This window comes from Varanus komodoensis, unplaced genomic scaffold, assembly GCF_004798865.1.
Source record: "Varanus komodoensis strain SLA01 unplaced genomic scaffold, ASM479886v1 scaffold81, whole genome shotgun sequence".
Classification (NCBI taxonomy): Eukaryota; Metazoa; Chordata; class Lepidosauria; order Squamata; family Varanidae; genus Varanus; species Varanus komodoensis.
Window position 1 is genome coordinate 132,471 of NW_025336495.1, and position 21,829 is coordinate 154,299.

At 53.1% G+C, this 21,829-nt stretch overlaps 1 protein-coding gene across 1 annotated transcript in view; it reads left to right on the top strand.

The window, feature by feature from the left end:
* The first annotated feature begins 763 nt into the window (after positions 1-763).
* The window catches only part of PITPNM3 (PITPNM family member 3), a 30,729-nt gene continuing 9,663 nt past the window's right edge, over positions 764-21,829 (top strand). The window contains exons 1-11 of the mRNA XM_044456179.1: positions 764-844; positions 2,639-2,746; positions 4,857-4,904; positions 6,381-6,457; positions 6,873-7,108; positions 13,291-13,480; positions 15,301-15,420; positions 17,659-17,840; positions 18,547-18,719; positions 20,232-20,402; positions 21,218-21,394. Of these exons, the coding sequence (XP_044312114.1) occupies positions 784-844; positions 2,639-2,746; positions 4,857-4,904; positions 6,381-6,457; positions 6,873-7,108; positions 13,291-13,480; positions 15,301-15,420; positions 17,659-17,840; positions 18,547-18,719; positions 20,232-20,402; positions 21,218-21,394 (1,543 nt within the window). The 5' untranslated portion in view covers positions 764-783. The remainder of the gene's footprint in view (positions 845-2,638; positions 2,747-4,856; positions 4,905-6,380; positions 6,458-6,872; positions 7,109-13,290; positions 13,481-15,300; positions 15,421-17,658; positions 17,841-18,546; positions 18,720-20,231; positions 20,403-21,217; positions 21,395-21,829) is intronic.

Consider the following 21,829-nt stretch of genomic DNA (forward strand, 5'->3'; position numbering starts at 1 on the left):
GGCCGCTTCCTTCTCGGGGCTCTCCGGGACGGCTGGTCTGGGAGCAGGGCAAGGACCGGGGAGACGCACAGCTCTCTGGCACTGCCAGGCTCATGGGAAGGTGCCGTGCGCCTGCCTGCCTGAGCCTGGTGCCTCCAGTGGCATTGAGCTGTAGCTCCTGGGGGCTTGCTGGCCAGGGACAACTCCTGGAGGAGGTTTCTACGTGTCTGCAGTGCCAAAGGAGGCCCCCCCCCCAAATTCTAGGAGCCCTCGAGTGCCCTCCCAGGGGCAACTGAGCAGTGTGCCTGTTCATGGGCTCCAACCATGGGCTTCTGGGTGCCGCCAGCTGAGCAGAGCCACCTGTCTCTCCTTTGCAACACGCACGGTGGCGAGGGAGAGGGGCAGGGTCCGGCTCAGCGCCTCACGCAGCCCCCGAGCTCACTGGGTGCCTGAGGACCAGGTGTTGCCCCTGCGTGTCACCTGCCTCCTGGGGCTGATGCAAGGTCACCAGGGGGAGGAGGAGGCATCTGCAGCCACTCTGGGCTCTCGGCAGGTAGAAAGGTAATATAAATAGAGTTAAAGCCATGCGATTAAAAGACGGCACCATCTTCCTTCTGCAGTATTTTGAAGCATGTGACATTAAAATGCCTACTGGAAAGCAAGCTCTGCTGACCAACTGAGCAATGGCTTAATCAGCTGAGAAGCTGCGTTGGACTCCTGGTTGCAGCCTCGCTCTAGTTGCTCACACCGCTCTCACTCTCCCCTTTCGCAGGGAGGCTGCGCCAATACGGGTCCCAGTGGCCCATGCAAGGCATCCTCAGCGACTCCGTGGACAGCTCCGATGACGAGTTCTTCGATGCACGAGGTTTGCTATACTATGTGATGTTAGAAACATAGAAACAGAGTGGGTAAGAAGGGGTCTCCCGGGCCATCTAGTCTGACCTCCAGCACCAGCCGGCTCCGCTAACGACATGCCCGCCATGTGCGTGTCCAGCGCCATGGCAGCTCTGCCAGGGAGTTCCGCAGGGGTCCATTTTGTCCCCCTTGCTATTCAACATCTACATGAAACCGCTGGGAGAGGTCATCAGGCGGTGTGGGCTGCGGAATCACCAGTATGCTGCTGATACCCAGCTCTACCTCTCGTTTTCAACCGATCCAGGTGAGGCAGTGGCTGTACTGAACCGGTTCCTGGCTGAGCTAATGGGCTGGATGAGGGCCAATAAACTGGAACTCAGTCCAGACAAGATGGAGGTCCTGCTGGTGGGTGGATCGAGCTCCTGGGTAGGTGACTTGGACCTTGCCCTGGATGGGGTTGCACTCCCTCTTAGGGACAAGGTCCGCAGCTTGGGAGTGCTCCTCGACCCGGAGCTGTCCCTGGAAGCTCAAGTGTCAGCAGTGGCGAGGAGCGCTTTCCTTCAGCTTCAGTTAATCCATCAGCTGCGTCCCTACCTGGAGGACGGCTGCCTAGTGACAGTGACACATGCATTGGTTACTTCCCGGTTGGATTTCTACAATGAGCTCTACATGGGGCTGCCCTTGAAGACAGTCCAGATACTTCAGATGGTGCAAAATAGAGCGGCCAGGTTGCTGACGGGGACTGGGCATTATTCTCACATAACCCCAGTCCTCTACCAGCTTCACTGGCTTCCCATTGACGTCCGGGCTCAATTTGAGGTGCTGGTTATTACCTATAAAGCCCTTAACGGCTTGGGACCTGGATACCTAAAGGAACGCCTTCTTCCATATTTGCCCTCCCACCCCCTGAGATTGGCAGCAGAGGCCCTCCTCCGGGAGCCCCCTGTGAGAGACAGCAGGAGGCAAAGTACCCGGAGGAGGGCCTTCTCTGCGGTGGCGCCCTGTCTCTGGAATGTGCTCCCCAGAGAGGTCTGCCTGGCGCCATCGTCATTTGTGTTTTGGCGCCAGGCTAAGACCTTTTTATTTCAACAATATTTTAATAACTTTTAATATCATCTATAGATTTTAATTTGCAGCCAGGGTGAATCTGGATTTTATTTGTATTATGTTTATTTATTTTATGTAAGCTGTCCCGAGGCTATGCAATGCATACAAAAATTCTAAATAAATAAATAAATCTCTGAACACCCTCACCAGTGGGGCCTCAACGACCTTGCATGGAAGCCCATTCCACGTCCTCAGGGTCCTGACTGTCAGGAAGTGCCTCCTGGCATCTAAACGCAACCTTGGCTCCCTGAGCTTTCCTCCATTGGAGCGCGTTCTGCCTTCCTCTGCAGGGGAGAACAGGTCTCTTGGGAGCTGGTCGGCCGTGGGCCAGCCCTCGCTGTCCTTTGCGCTGAAGCAGATTCATTCGCCTCCTCCTCTCTGGAGCAGGCTCTTGAGGGACCAAAGCCCTACGGGTCTTTCGTGGAATCAGTTGCCTTGGCAGACAGGCGCTGGGAGGGTGGCATGGCATTCGGGCACCTCCAGCGCCACATCTCCTGAGTCGCCAGGCTGCCTGTCCTTGGGACTGGGAAAGGAGACTCGTTTCCGCACGCGGGGGCCAGGGCAGCGAGCGGGCCATCGCGAGCTCCCCTGGAGGCCTGTGGTCACTGGCTCTTCTGCCAGCTCAGGCAGCCTCGGTCGCTGGTGCGGAGGTCTTTTGGTTTGCTGTCAGAATGACAACTGTTCCCTCTTGCTGCAGAGGAGGTGGTGGAAAGCAAGAACGCCATTCTCCTGGGGATGAGCCAGTGGAACTCCAATGACCTGGTGGAGCAGATTGAGACCATTGGGAAGCTGGAAGACAGCCAAGGTACTGGGCTGGCTTGCCCCATGTCCAAGGGTCAAACTCCATTCTGCGTCTAAACTTGGGCGGGGGGGGGGGGGCCCGGGGGGGGGACGGGGGGGGGGGGGAAGCCAATTGCCTGGTGTGGCAGGAATATTGTGGGTGCTGTCTGAGCCAGACCCATCATCCACACCAGTCACTTAAGAGGTGCCCCCCAGCCATGCTTCCTTCACGTTGGTGTGCCTCTGCCGGACTTCATGTTTGTGGACACTCTGGCTGCCGCCCCCATCTGTGAGAAGCCGGTAGAGACGCCAAAGAGGCAACGCGTGGTTCAAGACACCATGGTTAAATTGCAAATAATTGAGGCCACTTCTCTGCACAAATAGGCAAGTCTTCCTCCAGCCTCTCACACACAGACACACACACCAGGGTGCACTGGCCCCAAGACCCTGCACGGCCCCTCCAGCATATCCGTGGGCCAGGAAATACTGGCACTTTTCTGCCACGCAAAGAGACGTCTCTGGTTCTCCTTCTAACCACCAGCTGCTGAATAGTCCAGGATCCACCTGTGCCAAACTCACAGGGAACAACAACAAGGGCAACATAGTTTTCATTAACTGTTTCAGTCATGTGTGCCACATAATATCCTCTTGTTCTGCATCCGTATTGTGGAAATTTTGTTTCACAAAGCATTTTAAATGTGGCGATGAGCTGAAGCCAAACCTGGCTATATCCTTCCTGTAATGAGGGGCCCAGAAGTGAACACAATACTCCAGTTGTGGGTGCACCAGAGTCATGCAGAGTGGTAGTAATACCTCTCTTGATCTAGAAGCCACACTTCTGGCTGTGCAACCAAGGGTGGTGCTCGCCCTCTTGACCACCGCATCACACTGCTGACCCATGTTCAGCCTGCAGTCAACCAGCACCCCGAGGTCCCTTTCGCAAGTGCTGCTCTCCAGCCACTTGTCCCCTGACCTGCACTTATGACACCCATTCCTATGCCCCAAGTGCAAGACCTTGCACTTATCCACGTTGAACGCCATCCTGTTGTCTCCTGCCCACTTCCGTAATCTGTCCAGATCCTTCTGGATCCAGACTACCCTGCTCCTTAATTTTGGGCACTGCTCCAGTTTTAGTATCGTCTGCGAATTTGATCAGCAGACTGCTCACCCCCTCTTCCAGGTCATTGATGAAGAGATGGAACAGGATAGGTCCCAGGACTGAGCCCTGGCGGACCAGCTGTTAAGTCTTCATGTTTTCTGCAAGCACCAACCTGTTGGAACGGCCACCCCAACAGATGATTTGGAGTGCAGTTCCGAGCGTTTCCAGCCAGCACAGCAGTCCTTTTGAAGGATGTAAGGCTGGAGAGGCGGGATCTGTGCACTGCAGACTCCAGTTCTGCTGGTCTGCGACAAGGTTTGGACAAATCCTTTTGGACGCCACCCCTCTTGCATCTACAGGCTTCTTCTCATGCTTGGCCTGGTCCAAGAGACAGTCCATGGATGCTCACACCCCCCTGGCTGCACAACCAGCAGCCTTCTTCATCAGGCACAGCCATCCAAGGAATAGCTGCAGGGTGTGGAAGGGGGCTGTGCTTGTGGCCGGGCCAGGCATCGCTCCCAGGGGTCAATCTTCTCCCTGCCCAGTGTGGCCATCTGCAGCTGTGCCATGCACAGAAGAGGGATGCCACTTGCACAATCCCGGCAGATCTTGAGCTGCCCAGTTGCCTTCTGTGCAAAAGTTCCAGTGGGGCAAAAAACTCGGCTGATCTTTCCAAATGTGTCCGTTGCCTTTGAAAGCTACCTAAGACCCCGGCCACTGACCAAGGCTTGTCCTACTTCAAGTTGCCTGGCTGGAACCAGCTGCCCTGCATTTGAGTGCTGTGAGAGAGGGGAGGAAGGTTCCCATCTGGTCGTGTTTAGCCACAGTCTCCATGATCCTTCCCCTCCTTTTTGTGTTCTGATGGCAATTCATATAATTTAGTGGCCTTCAAGGATGCAGCTACTGGGGGCTGGTGGGGTGGGCATGGGAGCTGGGGGCCAGAGGTAGCCAAAAACACTGGGGAGGGCAGGCAGTGGAGGGTGTGGGGACTTCAGCCCCGTAATGCTGACCTGGCTCCTCTTGCTCCCTTTGGCAGGTGAAGAGCCCATGTTCTGCTCGTCTGGCGTTCTGCAGGAAAAGCAACGTAAGCGTCGTGTTTTCCTTAAAAACAGTCTGCTTGTGAGAATTCGTCCTGATGCTCAGCTAACAAATAGGAATTATTTTTTAATCTGCTAAGGCCTTTCGGTGGCAAACGTTTAGAGCTGGATTTTGTCAGATCAGTGCCACCCTTGCCCTGATGCTAGAGGGAACATTGTGGAGCTTTCTACCCAAACCAGGACACCCAAGCTGACTCTACATAGCCTCATTTCCAGGGAGGGTTTTTTTTTAATCAAGGAGAAGCCCCACAGCACGTTCTGCTTCCAGTCCTGTCGGGCTTCTTGTCTTTTGGAGTCGGAGAGGCCTCCCATGAGAGTGCAGCTGCCTTTCAGTGGCGTGGGTGTTTTTCCACAGCCGGGACCTCCTCTGATGAACATTTGTGATGACAGCAGTTGTTATCTGCAGGTGCATTTGGGGGCACTTGAGGTCAGGGACTGCCTGGAGTGCAAAACTGTCTCTGTGATTTCCTCTGTTTGGGGAGATCCCTTTACAATTTACTCCTCTGCTCCCTTGATAGACAAGACAAGTCAGCCAATGCAGAAGGGCTGGGGATCTTCCCTCCGTTCACTCTGACGGGTGACTCAGTCTTGTGTCGGAGCGTCTGAATGTTCTGTTGGAAGGAAAGGGGCCAGGCCTTTCTTCTGAGTTTTTCAGCAGGACTTGGCACTGCCCTGGTGGTGGGAAAGGGTTCCATTCCTGCCAGCCAACCCCCAGACCTCCCAAGGCCATCTCAGCTCCTGGACATGGTGGCCTGATGGCAGGCAGGAGTCTCCGGATGTCTCTGCCCATGGCCTCTCCTGTGAAGCAAACTCTGCTGGTACCTTAGATGAGTGGGCCAGCACTGATGTAAAAGCAAAGCAAAAGAAAGTAACCCTGAACATGGGCAGCTGTTCCTTTTAAACACACGTGCACTGTGGCTAAGTTAGTTTAAGACACTGTAGAGGGCGGGATAGAAAAACTTTAAATAAATGAATGTCTGCTCCCCCGTGAGTATGAGGATAAAAGGCGTTCGTGTCTGCTGTCCTGATGCTGAACATGTTTGCTTGGGTACCAGCACCGTTTCGTTGGAAAGACAGGGAGTATATTATTTTAAACCAGAAAATGGAGTATTTATAACGTGTTCATGTCCCCCACTATGAAACTTTTAAAAAACTTGCCTAACTAAAGGGGGAATTGGTGTCAGCCAGGCTGTTGGTGTTGATGCCGCCTCGTCTCCTGCAACTCTCTGGGTGCTCACCAGTGGCGGAAATGGGGCTTTGGCCTGAGGGTCTGCCTTAACCACCCCATCTAGTGGGGATAATGGAACAACAGGCATGGTGCACGGTCATTTGGATCCTGGCCCTAACGAAGGCTGCCGTGAACAGAAATGCAGTGGCCCACGGGACAGGGATCTGGGGCACCTAGAAGGGGAAGGAATGATTTCCCGCAAAGTTTCTGTCTCTCTCCGCCTTTCTTTTTCCAGGAGAATTATACAGGGCTTCTCTGAGGAAGCACCGGTACCCTGCGCAAGGCAGCATGGAGGTCCACGAGGACAACGAGGTGAGGCAAGCGTGCTTGGGACCAGCTGCCTGGGGCCCTGCAAGGGGTGTGCTGCAGGTCTTGGCTGATTATGCCTCATGGAAGGAGAGGAGAGCTCATGCAGGTGGCCTTGGCAGCGCTGTCCCAAAGAGTTGTGTTGCAGTGCGGTAGTGTGTATGGCAGCTGCTTTCCTGGAGGAAGAGCTCTCATGCACTCCAGTGTGCCACATTTCCCATCATCCCCTGCTGTCCCATACACGATTTTCCCAAAATCTGATCAGGGCGATGGTTCTTCCCCACAAACACCCCTTGGCAAACCATCCAGCAGCGCCCCACTCTTGCGGAGTTGGCTTAGCTTCCACAGATTGGCTTCGACCCCCCGCACCCCGAATCTTTGCCCTGCTGCAGATCCACTATTGGTTGTGCTTCTTCTTCAGGAAGGGAGTCAGCAGCAGAACTGCAAAACACACGTCCTGATCCTTGTTCTTCACGGGGGCAACATCTTGGACACAGGAGGAGGCGAGCCCAGCGGCAAGGTGGCCGACATCAACACCTTTGCCTCAGTTTTTGAGAAGGTGACACGGGCCCACTTCCCCGCTGCACTGGGGCACATCCTGATGCGACTGGTCCCCTGCCCCACTGTCTGCTCTGAGGCCTTTTCCCTCATGGCAAAGTGAGTGCTTTTGCTTTCTTTGTTCAGCATAATAGATCTGATGAGGAAGCAAACTTTCTGAGCGCGTACACCAGTTAAGGATGTATGAGGAATCTGTCTTGTGGAAAATCTGCTGGAATCCCTTGTTTGGCTTCCACTTGGCACCTGGTCCACTTGGCAGTAGCCTGGAGTCCGAGTCCCGGTGAATCTGCCCCGTGTGTGTGGGCGCCTGCCGGGGACGGGGCCAGCAGCAGCGGGTGGGGAGGGCAGCTTGCTGCCAGGAGCGGCCGCTGGCAAGGCTGTCCCCATGCCCATGGTGCCGGTGGCAGCAAGCAGGGCAGACGTCTGGCCACTGGGAAGGATGGCTGCTGCAGCCCCCGTGCACCAGCGTGGCTCTTCGAACGTGGCTGCTCCTTGCGCCAGAGAAGGCCAGTAGCCAGGGGCTCGGCCACAAGGCGCCTCCAGGAGAGCAGTTCCCCCACATGCTGTACAAAGAGCATCTTTCTTCTGCCCAGCTGCAGGCTGCCTCTTGGCTGCTGCTGGAGATGTGGAAGAATGTTGCTGGGTGCACAGTCAGGGCTTGGTGAGGGTTCACAGGTTCTTCTTGGCTCTGCTTGCTTTAGAAGACCAGGCCGAGCACAGGATGAAGCCCACATGCGCTTGGAGGGATGGATTCTAACCGGGTGTGTCACAGCCCTAATACCAGTTGCTGAGGAGCTTGCGTGAGAGCTGTGTGAGGAACCTGTTTGGGTTGTGGGAAACCACTGGATTCCATGGGCTCAGCTGGCTGGACTCAGGTCTGCTTTGCTGCACTGCTGAGCCTGAGTCCTGGGGAGCTTGCCCAGCCCTTGCAGGACATCTGCGCAGAACGGAGCCCCGCCAGCTGCCCTCAGTGCTGCAGCTGCTCAAGGTTCGTGCTGCAGGTGCTAGAGAGCCCGAGTCCATTTGGCTTCAGCCTGGCCTTAGCTTGGGTGGGCAGAGCCCAAGGGACCTGCGGGCAGTGGGGCTGAATGGACCCTTGATCTTGCTACCCTCCTCTGTAGGCCGCTGTTTGGAAAGCAAATGTGGAGTAGAGATTTTGGCACCCGGCTGGATTGCAGGCAGCAGGTGAATAAATAGAGCCAGTGGCAGTAACGCTGCACGGGGGCATTTTGCATGAGAGGGAATGTCAAAGAAGTGACATTTTAGCTCCTGCTGGAAGGTGGCTCAGGTTTGGGTAGTCCCTCTTTTCTGTGTCTCTGGCTTCCCACAGTCCTTGCAATGACTCGCTGAGCTTTTATTGAACAAGCCAGCAGTTCGGCATTTGAAATGAAAAATGAGTCTCTGAAGGCAAAATGCTACTGTCCCAATGAAACCTTGCACTGCAGGGATGGGTTGAGGCTGATATTTACCACTCCTGGCAAACCTAAATGAGGCTTCTGAATGCCATACTTCCAACCAGATGATGACACAGCTGGGGGGAGGGGAGGGGAGGGGAGGGGGAGGACAGAACAGGGAGCAGCTCACAGAAGCATCTCCTCTGAGTGGAGGAAGGAAATAGGTTGGCGAAGGACCCTCCCCACCACCCCAGCTTCTGCTGTTGGGGAGAAATGGGCACTGAGAGCAGCATAATTAGGGCTCTCCCATTTTCTGCTGGCCAAGAACAAAATAGCTCAGCGCTGTCAGGACGGCCCTGCTCCCTCGCCTTGCTTTTCCTGTGAGAGAGGTCCAAAGGCCCAGAGGGGTTCCAAAGAGGCCTGAATCACCTGTGTTGCAGTAGCTGCAAGGGACCCAGACCAGGGATGATGCCTCATAAGCCTCTCAGGTGGGTGGCCTCTCCCCTCTGCTTCCTCCTGGCCCCTCCGGCCTCTCTGCCCCGCTTCTAAGGAAGGAACAACTAGCTGGGCCGGGAAGGTGATGACGCCTCATTGCAAGAGAGGGGTGTCCCGCGCCTCCTTGCAGAGGTGGCAAAACCACTGCCAAAAAATATCCTCCCTTGAATCAGAAAACCTCAACAACTTCAGACTGGTAGCAGTTTTTCCTTTCCTGGGAAGGTTCTTGAGAGGCTGGTTGCCAGTCAGGCACTGCTGGATGATCCTTATTATCTGGATCTTCTTCTTATCTGGCTGTGGTGTGTGAAGAGTCCAGTTTGTGGATTCGGCAAGACGCGAGTCCAGCAGCTGCACAGGTGCAGCAGGCAAGACTGGCTTCTGCATGTGGGGCTTGTGGACTTTGTGTGCCCAACAGAAGAAAAAAGCAATGCAAAGAAGGGGTGCCCCAGCATTCCCAAGCATTCCCAGGCCTGAGCTCAGGTCCCTCTGTAGGTTAGGGCTGAGGATGGGTAAGAAGTCTGATGAACGTGAGAAAGACGGATTACAAAAGGATCTTTGCATTCACTGCTTTCAGGGTCTCTGTCTGCCAAGCAGGCAAGTTCCATTTGCTCCAACGGAGCAAAGCTCAGGGAGCCCAGGTAACATTTGGATGCCAGGAAGCACTTCCTGACAGTCAGGACCCCGAGGGTGTGGAATGGGCTTCCCCGGGAGTGGTTGAGGCCCCATCAGTGAGGGTGTTCAAGGATAGGCTGGATGTGCACATGGTGGGCATGTCGTGAGCGGAGCCGGCTGGAGCCGGGGGTCAGACTAGATGGCCCCAGAGACCCCTTCTGCCTCGCTCTGTTTCTGTGTTTCCAAGTGATGAAAAAAGGGGAAAGGAGCAGGTGGCAATGCTAGTGAGCAGGTAGACTCCCTGGAGAACTCCCCCCCCCCCACCTGAACCAGTTGCTGGTCATGGCCAGTCGCTCACTTCTGCTTCAACAACCAGGGATGCAGCGCAGTAGGGAATATTCAGCACCCCGGACAGCTCCCCGCAGGGAATGCTGCCTGTAGGGTGGCCCCTCAGCAGAGCTGCTGCCCCAACAAAGGCAGCTTTGCTCGACCGGATGCAAAGCAGCCTTTTAAGGGCTCACATTCCTTTTTGAGGAGAAGAGCTGGCCTCTTGCAGAAGCCTTTTGGCACTCCTGCAAAGTTTTTTGCCTGGTGTATTCAACCTGTGTGCGAATCCGAAAGGTCTGATTTGGCCAAGGCACCTCGCTTTCTGATCCAGTGGTTCTTAGGATGAGACAAAACCACATGCATCAAAGACGATGGCACTATTTTTGATGACAGGGTAAATGTGGATGCAGAACGTAAGCAAGCAAAGCAAGCTCATATTCTTCTTGTCTGGCCCTGTTGTTTTTCTGAACAGGGCACAGAATGCTCCAAGAGCCGCCAAAGCAATTGGGCAAATTCCTTGCCTTGGGCTGAGAACAAAAGACAAGACTTCTTCCTATGGATTTTATAAATCCCCTCTCCTTCTGTTTCAGTGGCTGTGCATACACACAGGACCTGATCTGCTCCCTTCTTGGGGAGAGGGCAAAGCCGCTTCAGTAAGGCAAAGAGTTTCATTCTCACAGCAAAAGCAGCCCTCATGTAAGGAAGGATTCAGGAAAACAGGTCCAAGGCAATTATCCAAAGCACAACATGAGTGGAGCCAGGGGCCAGACTAGATGGCCTAGGAGGCCCCTTCTGACTCACTCTGTTTCTATCTCTGGTGCTCTTCAAACAAGCTGAAGGCCATGAAGCCTTGGCATGGCTCCAAGCAACTATCCTGGCTTTTGGACACAGTAGATGCTACATTTTCTTCTGTTCTCTCTCTCTCTCTCTCTCTCTTACACACACACACAGTGTGGCTTTCCCTTGCTGTCAGTGATATTGCACAGCCAACTTGGACTGTGCAACAAGGTGCCTCCGTTCCATTTCCTGTGTGATCCCTAAATGGGAGAATCACCCAAATGTCCAGTTCAGAAAGAAGAGGAGGAAAACAGCTTCTAACTCAGCACGAGGTGGAACGGTGGTAGCTAAGCATGTGAGACTGGGGTTCGGGGATCCAGTTACTAGTCCCATTCAGCCACTGGCTGGCAGACCCTCTGCCCAACCCACCTCACAGGTCTCTTGTGAGGATAAGATTGCGAGGAGAATTATGTAAACCAACTTGAGTTTCTGGGAAGGAAACAAAACAGGACACAAATATAATGCATGCAGTTTTCAAAATGAAGAAATATCTCCTCCAGCCCAATCTGCTCAAATTCTTCCTGTTTTGCAGCAGAATCACCTTTGCAAAGAGTCCACCTGGCCTCGGGGGGGCACAGGGAGGGGGATCTCGCAGGAGGAGCTGAACGCCAGGCCTGGGGGCGCTGCTTGAGGGCTTTGTAGGCAACTTCTGGGCACAGCCCAGGTTCAGTGGTGCAGCTCAGCTCTCCACACAGAGGGCGTCTTGGCCACCTGGAAACAGCAAACCCAGCCTGGTTTTCCCTGTAGGGTGTGATGTGCTGGTAGGAATCTGTTGAAATAGGAAACTGGTGTGTCTGAGTTTGCTGGATTTACTGCTTCTGATATAATCAGAAGAGAGCTGAGTCAAAGTTTGTGTTTGTTGTTGTTTTGCGGACATTCATTTGTAAGACAGATAGCTATTTTTTTCAGACTACTAATGTAATGTGCACAAAACAAAACCAAGAAGGAATATGTTTTTAACAGAACTTGCACAACTTGTGCAAGTTGCACTAGGGTGCTTTCCCAGTGACATTTGTGCACATTCCATTTTGTTTGGGGAAAAATACATGAGTCAGTCAGTCAGTCTCATAGACAGGAGTCTATAAACTGGCTGGATTTGCATGTGGGCAGCAAACCAGAACTCTGCTGGCCAAACTGAAGGAACTGAGTATGTCCTTAGCAGTTTGCAGAGCTGGGCCATTTCCCATCTTGTGCTGCCCCCTGATGGAAACTGCTCTGCCATTGTCAGGACTGGATGGAAGGCAGGGGACATGTGGCAAAGGGAAGCTGCTGTGAAACTCAGCGTGGCGTCATGTGGAGGCATCCAGGATGCGGGCTCAGGAGACCTGGACAACTTTGGGCCAGTCACAGGGTTAGGGTTAGGGTCATTGTTGGGGGACAAAATTGAGGAGGTGAAGGAGAATTATGCAAGCCGCCTTGAATTCCTTGAAAGAGAAACAGTTAGGATATAAGCAGAATATATAAACGAATGAATACCATGCAGATGAAAGTGCAAAGACCCGCCTCTGCCCACCTCTTCTCTCTCACAGGGCTCACCTGGTGCTGCCTCTCCAGCCACAGTGGGACTTGGCCACTATTCCTGAAGTGGCCAAGCGGCTACCCCCCAGGAAACCTATGGGTAGTCAAGGGGACCACAGCACCAGCCCCTGTTTGGCCCATGTTCCCCAGCTGCTGGAATATGAGCGTGCCAAAGCTGCTGGAGGCAACACGGGGCTGCCTGTGGCACAGACTAATGCCGGAAAATCTTGGATTGTCTGCCGGACTTCGGTGCGGTGTTGGGATGTTCCCTGGGAGTGGGTGGGCGGATGGCTTGTAAGGAGCGAGCACTCCAAAAGGATTCCATCGGGGCACAAAACAGTTGTGAAAAGTGGGGCGGGCTTCCCTGCTCCCCACCATTGCCAAACAGGGTCACAGTAGCCAGAATGTCCAGCTGGACGTCTGCACAAGCCTTCCAGGGCTTGATCCTTAGCGACATCTCCAGGTAGGGCTGGAAAGCCCCCGCCTGAAACCTGGAGAGTTGCTGCCGTCGGTTTGTGCTAACAATGCTGGGCTGGGTGGACTCCATCTGTGGCAGCTGCTGATGTCCCCCAGGCCCGCGGACAAGGAGGGCGTCTCCCTCACTGGGGGAGCATGCATCTCTTCCTTTCAGAAATGCCCCCACAAATGTCCGGGAAGAAAGCCCATTACTGTTCAGCTGCCAAAGCTTTCCCTGGCGCCCACCATGTCCACAGCACCCTGCAGGCCTAGCTGAGTGCTGGCCTCTCACAACAGCTTTGCAAGGTCCTCTGTAGATACAGGGGCCTCTTTCCTGGGCTTCTACTTCAGAGCCACTCTGGGTAGCATCTACAGTGGGAGAAACCGTAGGGTTTTTTTCAGGATTACTGATTACACCAGGTAATCCAGCTTGTTCTCAAACCAGAAATGAGCCTGGTGAATCTCATACGTGCTCTTTTCCTCCAGTTAAAGCTGGTCTGAAACAAAAGCGAGCTGCCAGTGTTGCGTAGCAGTGCAGAACTGAAAGCCTCAGATCAGTTTTGATCACTGTCCCTTTTCTTCGCCCTCCTTGTGATGTCCCGTGTGGATAATTTGTGATGCTGCCGCTTTCTCTTCTTCTAGTTTGAACCCTTATAGTTATGATGAGACATCGCTTAGCAGCAGCGAAGATCACATTCCTCTGGCTGCCTTGCCCTTGCTGGCCATTTCCTCTCCACAGTACCAGGATGCAGTTGCCATGGTGATCAGCAGAGCCAACCAGGTTTATGATGAGTTTCTCAAGTCTCCTGATGGGACTGGCTTTAACGGGCAGGTAGGGCCACCTCTCTCTCACCCAGGCCAAGGGAGTTGGGGTGGGGTGGAAGCTTCTGCACAGGTTTTGGGCTCTCTGTTTTGGTCAGAACATCTCCTTTCTCTCGCCCTGAAGTGATGCATTTCTTCCTTTGTTTCGTTCCTCTGAAGCAAGACAGCTGGAAGGAGCCACAGGCTGCCAAGTGACGTGATATTCCAGGGCCCTGTGACTTTGCTCAGTGGCCCGGGGAACACTTGAGGATGGGATGCTCAGCCTACAGAGCACTCTCCACGCTCCCGAGGGAAGAGTGGTGCCATGGGAAGCCTCTGGCCTGGTCAGGAGCCTGCCAACCTATTCCACTTCCTAGGAGCACCACCGAATGATTTCCTCCCCTTTCACTGAGCCCCGGGAGGGAAGCCACGCTGCAGCACCGTGCTGCCTCCCCTCCCTTGAACCTCCGAAATTGCAACGCAGGCAGCTCCAGTGAGCTAGGCGATTGCTGCAGAGAGAAGGAGAGCGAGGGAGGGCCTGAATTCGACACGTGGTGCTGCTGAGAAAGGAGGCAGGATGTCAGATAAGGTCTCATGGCATGAGTGGAGCCGGCTGGTGCCAGGGGTCAGACTAGATGACCCAGTCACTCTCTTTCCATGTTCTGTGTTCCTAGTCTCAAGGGACTGCTCTAGCCCAACTCGGAAGTTCCAGAAGGAGACATTCATCTCCTGTGTTTCTCTTCTGCTGGAGCTTTCTCCCAGCAAGAAATGAAGGGTGTAGTTCTGGGAATCAGGCTGGCACAGAATACAGGCCAAACAAGGACACTGCTGGGTTTGTCCTTTTCAGGTCAGGCAAAGCCCTCTTGTCAAATTTGTTTGTCCCTGAGGGAACCTGTGGAGCCAGTGGGACAAGCAAGTTTTGGGGTTCTAGAAGGGAAGGGCGGAGGGTATGGTCTAGCATCAAGCTGTGCAGTTCCCCAGATGTTTGGGGCTTCCAACCCAGAAGTCCCTGCCAGCATGGCCAGTGGTCAAGAGTTGAACTCCGGAACATCTGGAGCTGTTCCTGCTCACCTGTGGCCCTGTGGTTGGTGTAGAACCACATTTGGGAGGTGTGGGCTGAGCTGCTTCCACAAAGTGGGCCAGCAGACATCCGTGAGAGTGGCCACAGCCCATGGACGTCTTCACCTCGCATTTTGCCTTCCTCTGTGCTGTCTTCTCCCAGCACTGGCACGTCCCTGGGGACCCCCTGCTGAATCTCCGAGCACCTGCTCGTTGCCACCTGAGAGCAACGATAATGGTGGGGATCTAGCCAGCAGAGGTTCCTCTGAGAAGCTCCCCGAGATGTTCTGGGGAACGTAGGCTTCCTTGCACTTGAGAAAGCAGTTCAGGGCACATGTGCCCGGATGTATTTTGTGGCCTGCAAATAGCATTTGGAATAGTACGGCATGGCTGACGATGTGAGGAGGATGGGCAGTTCCCCACCTACAAGCGTCATTATTGTCGTCCTTGTGGAATTCCTGGTGCATCCGTAGCTACTTCTGGAGAGAGACAGTCCATGCAGCTTAACTCCGCTGTGTCTGGCTCCACACCTGCCCCTGCGGCTCATTCACCGAACCGTGCTTGCTGTGCGTATGCGTTGCGGTAGCACAGGTGCAGGTTGACTGAGGAATCCAAGCTGTGTGCAGATTCCCAGGCTGGTAACTTTTGTGCCTGAGGAATCCAAGGGCACCCAAATCCTCCATGTAGCTTCTGTCTCCTCAGGGGACCGAGTGGAGTTTGGACAGGGGTCCGGGCAGACTTCTGTGCTGCCTGGGACAACCCTAACGTCTCTCCTTCTCCTCCCCTTCCTAGGTGTGCTTGATTGGGGACTGCGTGGGAGGAATTTTGGGCTTCGATGCCATCTGCTACAGCACAGGACTGGCGGATGAAAGCCGAGCCAGCAGCAGGAGAGGCAGCAGCAGCAGCGTACAGGTGGGGTGCTGCGTGTAGGTGTGTGTGTCGTGGTGGCAGCGGGAGGGGGGGGGTCACAAAATCCTTGGCTGCTTTTTTCCTAGGGTTCTGTGGCCTTTTGCAGAGAAATGGTTCCCTGAACCTGACTTGTATTTCCCCGGAGTCAAAGGGGCCTGACCTGGTCTCTCTTTTCCACACGCTGACGAGATGCATTGTATTCCATTTTAAAAATGATAACCCTTTGCATTAAATGTGCACATAATGTACATTTGCAGGCACACTGGTAGGTGAGGCGGGGGCCCAATCCTTATGCAGTATGCTGGGCCCACAAGATCCAGAAGTATGATTTGGACATGCACATGGTAGGCCTGTCATGAGCGGAGCTGGCTGGAGCCGGGGGTCAGACTAGGTGGCCTGGGAGACCCCTTCTCACTCGCGCTGTTTCTATGATTTATTAGAGGAAAATCCGGAGCTAGTTTGAAGAACTGTCTGGACTGAATTAGCAAGTTGCTTGTTCATGTTGGCTGGGGAGAGGATGTTATTTATACTGCCTGCATATTTGCTCAAACAAAAATCCTAAGAAAGTCAGCATGATATAGCCGATTTTGCAGCCTCCTTAAAATTGTGCATTGATGCTTTCCACATCTGATGCCGCTACAAAGCAAGTATCTGTACGGGTGTTTCAGGAGATAAGGCGATCAGTTCTTCTCAATCTGCATAAGAAAGTGGAGGAACCTCCTTTTAACCCAAGGTTAAAAAGAGGCAGGTGGAAGCAGTTAATTATGCCATTAATAACCTTAGCTAAACCAATGATTTCATCTCACACTACTCCTATTAGCACGGAAGCCTGTTTGCCTACATATGGCATTTTAAAATAATAAGATTAGCGTCCATTACAGCTAATGTCAAAAACCCCAAATCAAATCCTGGTGACATTAACGCCAGAGACATTTAACACTGCTGAAAAATGAGTGTGCCTCTAGGTAGCACCAAACAACGACCCCAGAAGGGGAGGAGCTGGCACTTCCTGGCTGGCGCTTGATTGGCAACGTAGGTTGCACCATCCGGAGTGTGCCAGGCTTCACACCCAGACAAGGCGCACAAAGGGGCCCAGGTAGTTTCTTCACACATCCTTCCAGTTCTTGAGAGAGGAATAGAAGGAGAAAGAAAAATACTCCCGATGAACAGCTGGCCATGAAGGAGGCGCAGAGAGGAATCTCTGTTCAGATGCTGGGGCCACTGATTACTCCGCGTGGAAGATGGTCGGCTGGCAAGGGATGGGCTATACCTCACAAGCACTGGAACGAGTGTGCACTGAGCATTTCAAAAGCTTTGAGTATTTCATCAGGAGGGCGATAAATTGAATCCTATCAGGGAGGGAAACAATAACTTGAGGCAACAATGGATGATGTCTTATGAACCGTGACAGAGAGAAGAGTTTTAGTTGCACCCGAAAATGTAGAAGAGAGGCCAGTGCATAAAACGCACGGGTGGCCATCTCTGTACCATAACACATTAATGTCCAGAGTGTGGGGAACAAAGAGAATGAACTTGAGCCCCATGGCAACCCCCTCTTGAGGGAAAAGGGGTCCAAGGAGGTGGGAAATCTTGAAAAAGAAGATTCTCCAATCAAAACTACGGACAATTGCAATAAGAAAAAGTGTAGAAGACAATACCACATAGCTCCACAAAAAGCTAAGTGACAGCCTGAAAGTAAAAAAGAACACATACAGGAAATGGAAGCAGGGCCTGGTCACAGAGGAAGAATATCATCAAATAGCAAGGAATTGTAGGAATAGCATCAGGAAGGCGAAAGCAGGAAATGAGCTGGGACTAGCAAGGGATACGAAGATCAACAAGGAAGCTTTCTTCAGATGCCTCCAGAACAAAAGACATGAGAATAAGAAGGGTGTCCAGCTACTTAAAGTGGATGGCAGAGTGAGAAGGAAAAGGCAGAGGTGCTCAGTTCCTACTTCGCTTCAGTCTTGTTCCACAAGGAAATCTACAATCAAGAGGAAGTACAATCTGGAAGTGAGAGATGGCAGCCCAAGATTGACAGACAAATGTTCAAGGAATACGTAGATGGAATAAATATGTCCACAGGCTCAGGCTTCTCTTGGATTCTGTCTTTGTCCTGGCAAAATGCTTGACCCGTAAAGCCATCTTGCAGATGAAGGCTTGTAGCAAGCAGCTTTCCTCTCAAAACACTCAAAGTCTCCCCTCTGCAGTGGGCACTTTTCTTTTTCTTTTTTCTTTTAGGACAATCCCCTCCCATCTGAAGACTCTAACTTGGGAGACCTCAAGCGCCTCAGCAAAAGCAATATTGACATCACAGCTGTGATGGAGGGCGAGGAGTCTAGACAACCATTACCACGGAAACAGAGTGACTGCTCCAGCTATGACTGCGATACCTTCACGAAGCATCGTGCCTTCCTTTCCAGGTGACCAAGGGCCCTTCTGCACACCAAGGCTTCCCGGTTAGTGACTCACGGGGTCACAAGGCAGGTGGAAAGGAACTTGGAATACCACCTGCATCCTGGTGTAATCCAGTATTACGTGGTGAGGTGCTTGAGGATGATGGAGTCAAGAAGAGAATGAACATCCCTTGCTCCTTTTGTGCTTTATTTCCCCACTTGGTCCCTAGATCGGGATCCTTTAAATTTAAATGCATCCTGGGCCGAAAAAAAATGTGTTAGACTCCAGATAATGAATAGCCATCATTAGAAAAGAGCAGCTGGGACTTCAGGTGAGGAGGGGGGCACGCTGGGGCCCATCAGGCAGCTGGCAGCAGCTGCTTGTGGAAGAGCGAGGCTCTGCTGCTGGCCGGCATCGCTCGGTGGGCACACGTCCCCCGGGTCCTTGTGCTCCCCGGCATCTGCACAGGCTGCCCTGTCCGCTGAAACCTTCAGAGCAAGAGCTGGGAGGGACCCAGTGCAGCCGCTGAGGATCCTGGGCCAACCCCACCCCCACCCCTCCCTCCGCTGCCAGTCCGCTTTATTTGCAGACCTCTCGGCCCAGAATTATGAGGAGGGAGGTGCGCGTTGCCCAGCCCAGGCAGTGTGGCTCGTGCTCGGGGCTGCAGGGGGCTGCCGCTGCATTTAGGGGCCTGTGTGCATTGTCCCGTCTCCCTCATGTGTGTCTTTGCAGCATCCACTCATCCGTGCTGAGTGAGGATGCAGATTTCCCACCCGAGAGCAATGCTGCTCTGCCGGACGCCAGCCGGGGGCGCTTTGAATTCGAGGTGTCCGACTTCTTCCTCTTTGGCTCGCCCCTCGGCCTGGTGCTGGCTATGAGGAGGACGGTGCTGCCCTGCCTGGAAGGTGAGTGCGCCTCCCTCTCCCGGTCTGGGGGACGGGAGGCTCTTTGTGGCAGGGCACAGAGAAGGGGGAATGGTTTTAGCAACAGGCGCTGCCAGGCTGGAAACACCGGGACTGTTCAAACCGTGGCTCCTGAAGGGCCCATCCCAGCGCCAGAGGGGGGCAGCTGCAGGCTCTGGGGGCAGCCCCGGAAGCCGCCCACCCTTCACATGTAGGCGCATTCCCTGCCGTGGGGGTCAGGCCACGCTGGACCTGCCCCCTGGAGACACATGCCCTGCTACCTCCTTTAAAAAGCGAGTTGACTTGATTACTGGAGAGCTGGACTTCAGATGCTCGTTAAGCATGATGGTCCATTAACGACTGAGGCTGAACTGTGCAAGAGAATTGCATTCTGGTGGGTATACATAAAATGTGAGGTCATGAATGATGAGACAGGCTCTAAGAGAGGGCAGAAAAGGGACATGACAAATAAACTGTCTTGTGAGGAAAGAGAAAACAGTCAAACTGGAAAGCTTGCAAAAAAGAAAATACCAAAGCCTTAAGGAAGAACCGGAACACGACTCTGCAACATAAGAAAATGGATTGTGAGCTTTTTAGGTGACTAGGTGACTCCCTCAAGAACATTTTCCCAGCAGCCATGTAAGAACCCCCGGCATAGACTGTCCAAAGTGGAGTGACGTCTTCAGCCCGAAGGGCACCAGGCCCCCCTCCTCTTAACTGGGCCTGGTGAGTTCAGGAGCTCCTCAGCTGTTGCATTATGCTCACAAGATGTAATTCAAGATCCCTGCCTTTTCATTGATTTAATTATATGTTAAAATAAAACCTGGATGCATTTTCTGAGCAGGTAAACTTTGAATTGATCTTGGATTGAATTTAACAAATCAGGAGAGCTCCCCTGAAGCTGTATGTGGAAATGCTCAAACTTCTGTTCTCATAGTTTGTTGGATTAGCAGCTGGGCTGGGACAGTTTTCCTCTTTAATGACAACGAGGCCCATGTGGCCAGTTACTGTAACAGAAAATTATGCTCTTAGGATAAGTGGTATCTTGTGGTGCTAAATTGAGTCCACGCATTCTGTCCTAAAACTTGGTATATAAAGGTATATATACACCAAGGTATATGCCATCTATTTACCATCTGTTTTTAAACATTACAGATTAAGTCTGTGCCATTAACTCAAGTTTATTGCTGAGTGAGGGAAGGCAGACGTCCTCCTAATCCTGTGCGTTCTGCGAAAGGAGCTATAAACACCTCCCAGCAATTCTGCATGACAAAGCCAAGGGTTCTTCTGTTGAACATGCACTTCTCTCTGAGACCTCAGAGTCAGTGAAGTTTGAGACCTCTTGGATTTTGAGACCTCTCTGAGACCTCAGAGTCAGTGCCCTTGTTTGTGAAACCCTTCTGGGAATTTAAGGATGACCTCGTGCTGGCTTTTATTTTGCTTTTATGCTCTTGCAAGGCTACTGAGCATTTTCTGATGCTTCCGGCACACCCTGCCCCCCGCTTCCTGTTTCAGTGTCCCAGGTACATCCGGCCTGCAGCCAGGTTTACAGCCTCTTCCACTCCGCTGACCCGTCTGCCTCCAGGCTGGAGCCACTCTTAGAGAATAAGTTCCACCTTCTGCCTCCCTTTGCCGTGCCAAGGTACCAGAGATACCCGCTGGGAGATGGGAGATCCCACCTCTTAGGTATCACGCCTGTTTCTTTGTTGTGCCATTCAGACCCCATTGTAGCCACTGGCGTCCGTTCCAGACAGCTTTGCAGGAAACCTAGTGCTGTGCTACTTCCAGAGCTTTTTACAGAGATAGCTCCAAATAATTCCCAGGCAAGATGCTGTGAGAAACCCTCTCACGGTTGGCTCTCAGCCTAATGTGGGCACAAGCCGATGAAGCCCTTTGCATCCACATCCATGGTGATGGTCCATGAGAGCTACAGTAGACAACTTGTGGCCGTCCAGATGTTGTGGCTTGCAACTCCCATAATGCATGGCTGCGTTGGTGAGTGCTGATGGGAGCTCTAGGCCAAAACATCGGGAGAGCTGCAAGTCACCCGTGTCGCAGCAGGGGCAGCCCAGTGAGAACAGTGGCTAAAAGGTTGGCGTTCCAATTGACATCAAAGCAGATACTGATCAAATGTATTGTCTTTAGTGTCTTTCTAACCTGCCTTTTATGCTTGATGCACCTAAGATGGCTTACTACAGGTGGCTTAGTGTATAAAATAAAGAAATCGAGGTTGCAACCCTATGTATGTTCAGGTAGAAAATAAAGCCGTACAAGCGCCAGTACTCCTCAGCCAGAGGCAGGTGGGCAGTGGGGACTCCTGCATGGCTGGGATCGCACCAGAAATGGCTGAAATCTCAAGGAGAAAAGGAGCGGGTCAGTCGCCCCAAAACTTCCTTGCTTCCTCCTCCTCCAGATGCTCAGCCAATAAATGCACCTTCTGCACTTGCTGGCATCTCATCCTGCCTTCTCTCTGTCCGTCTCTTCTCTCCCCTGCTGTGCAGCTGACACCCTCCAGTGTCACAGCTCCCTGTTTGCTGAGGACGGCGCTGCAGACCCATCTGCCTTTGCGGAAGCACCAGAGTTGCAGAATGCAAAGGGACGAAGAGGGAGCTCGGGCAGCACCAACAGTGAGAACTCCGGGTCCACGGAGAGTTTGCTGCCGGCCAGCGTGGCCAACAGTGAGTGTGGTCAGTGGCCTCAGGCATGTGGCCCTAAAGACAGCCTGTAAAGAGCAGCACCAGCAAAAGACCCATCCTGTGAATGCCCTTCTCAAAGAACGGAGTGCCTGGGGCACTTCAGGGACTTTCTCCAAAGGAGTGGTGCTAGCCAGGGCTACTCGGAGAGGGCTCTTTCAGCCGCCGTGCTGAGGCTTTGGAACTCCGCTGCCTCCCCCCGGAAGCACTCCCGTCTTCCTTTTCTGGGCTTTTCATGACACTCTGTTTTTGTGTTGGGGGTTTGCAGGGTTGTACACAGAACAGCGTTTCTGTGGCATTTTTTGGCATGAGTTTTGACAGTTCAATAGCTCAAAGATTTTGAGCTTGTTTTTTGATATTGGGTAGGTTAGTTGCCCTTTGCAGCTTGGCTCAGAAGGAAAGTTACAAATAAACCCACCT